This window comes from Buceros rhinoceros, unplaced genomic scaffold (assembly GCF_000710305.1).
Source record: "Buceros rhinoceros silvestris isolate BGI_N320 unplaced genomic scaffold, ASM71030v1 scaffold2689, whole genome shotgun sequence".
Taxonomy (NCBI): Eukaryota; Metazoa; Chordata; class Aves; order Bucerotiformes; family Bucerotidae; genus Buceros; species Buceros rhinoceros.
Genome location: NW_010430728.1, coordinates 30,162 through 30,410, shown reverse-complemented (window position 1 = coordinate 30,410; position 249 = coordinate 30,162). Strand labels below are relative to the sequence as shown.

At 63.9% G+C, this 249-nt stretch overlaps 1 protein-coding gene across 1 annotated transcript in view; it reads left to right on the top strand.

The window, feature by feature from the left end:
- Positions 1–9: 9 nt before the first annotated feature.
- LOC104499592 (gamma-aminobutyric acid receptor subunit alpha-4) overlaps positions 10–249 on the top strand; it is a gene marked incomplete at both ends in the record, with an annotated part of 23,257 nt that continues 23,017 nt past the window's right edge. Inside the window, one exon of the mRNA XM_010143117.1 lies at positions 10–142. Coding sequence (XP_010141419.1) covers positions 10–142 — 133 coding nt within the window. The remainder of the gene's footprint in view (positions 143–249) is intronic.

Below are 249 nucleotides of genomic sequence, written 5' to 3'. Positions count from 1 at the left end.
CCCGTTCCCTCTTTGCCTCCTAGTCTCACCGGGCCGCCAGGACAGAGCAAAAAAGAGGAGAAATTGTGGCCGGAGAATTTCACCAGCATCCTGAACAGCCTCCTGGATGGCTATGACAACCGGCTGCGACCAGGATTCGGGGGTACGGTGGTGGCGCGGTGCCGGAGTGTGGGGGACGGAATGGGGGGGCGCCGGGCAGGCTCGCCGCTGGTACCGACCCGTTACCCACGGAAGCCGTGTGGATGTCCT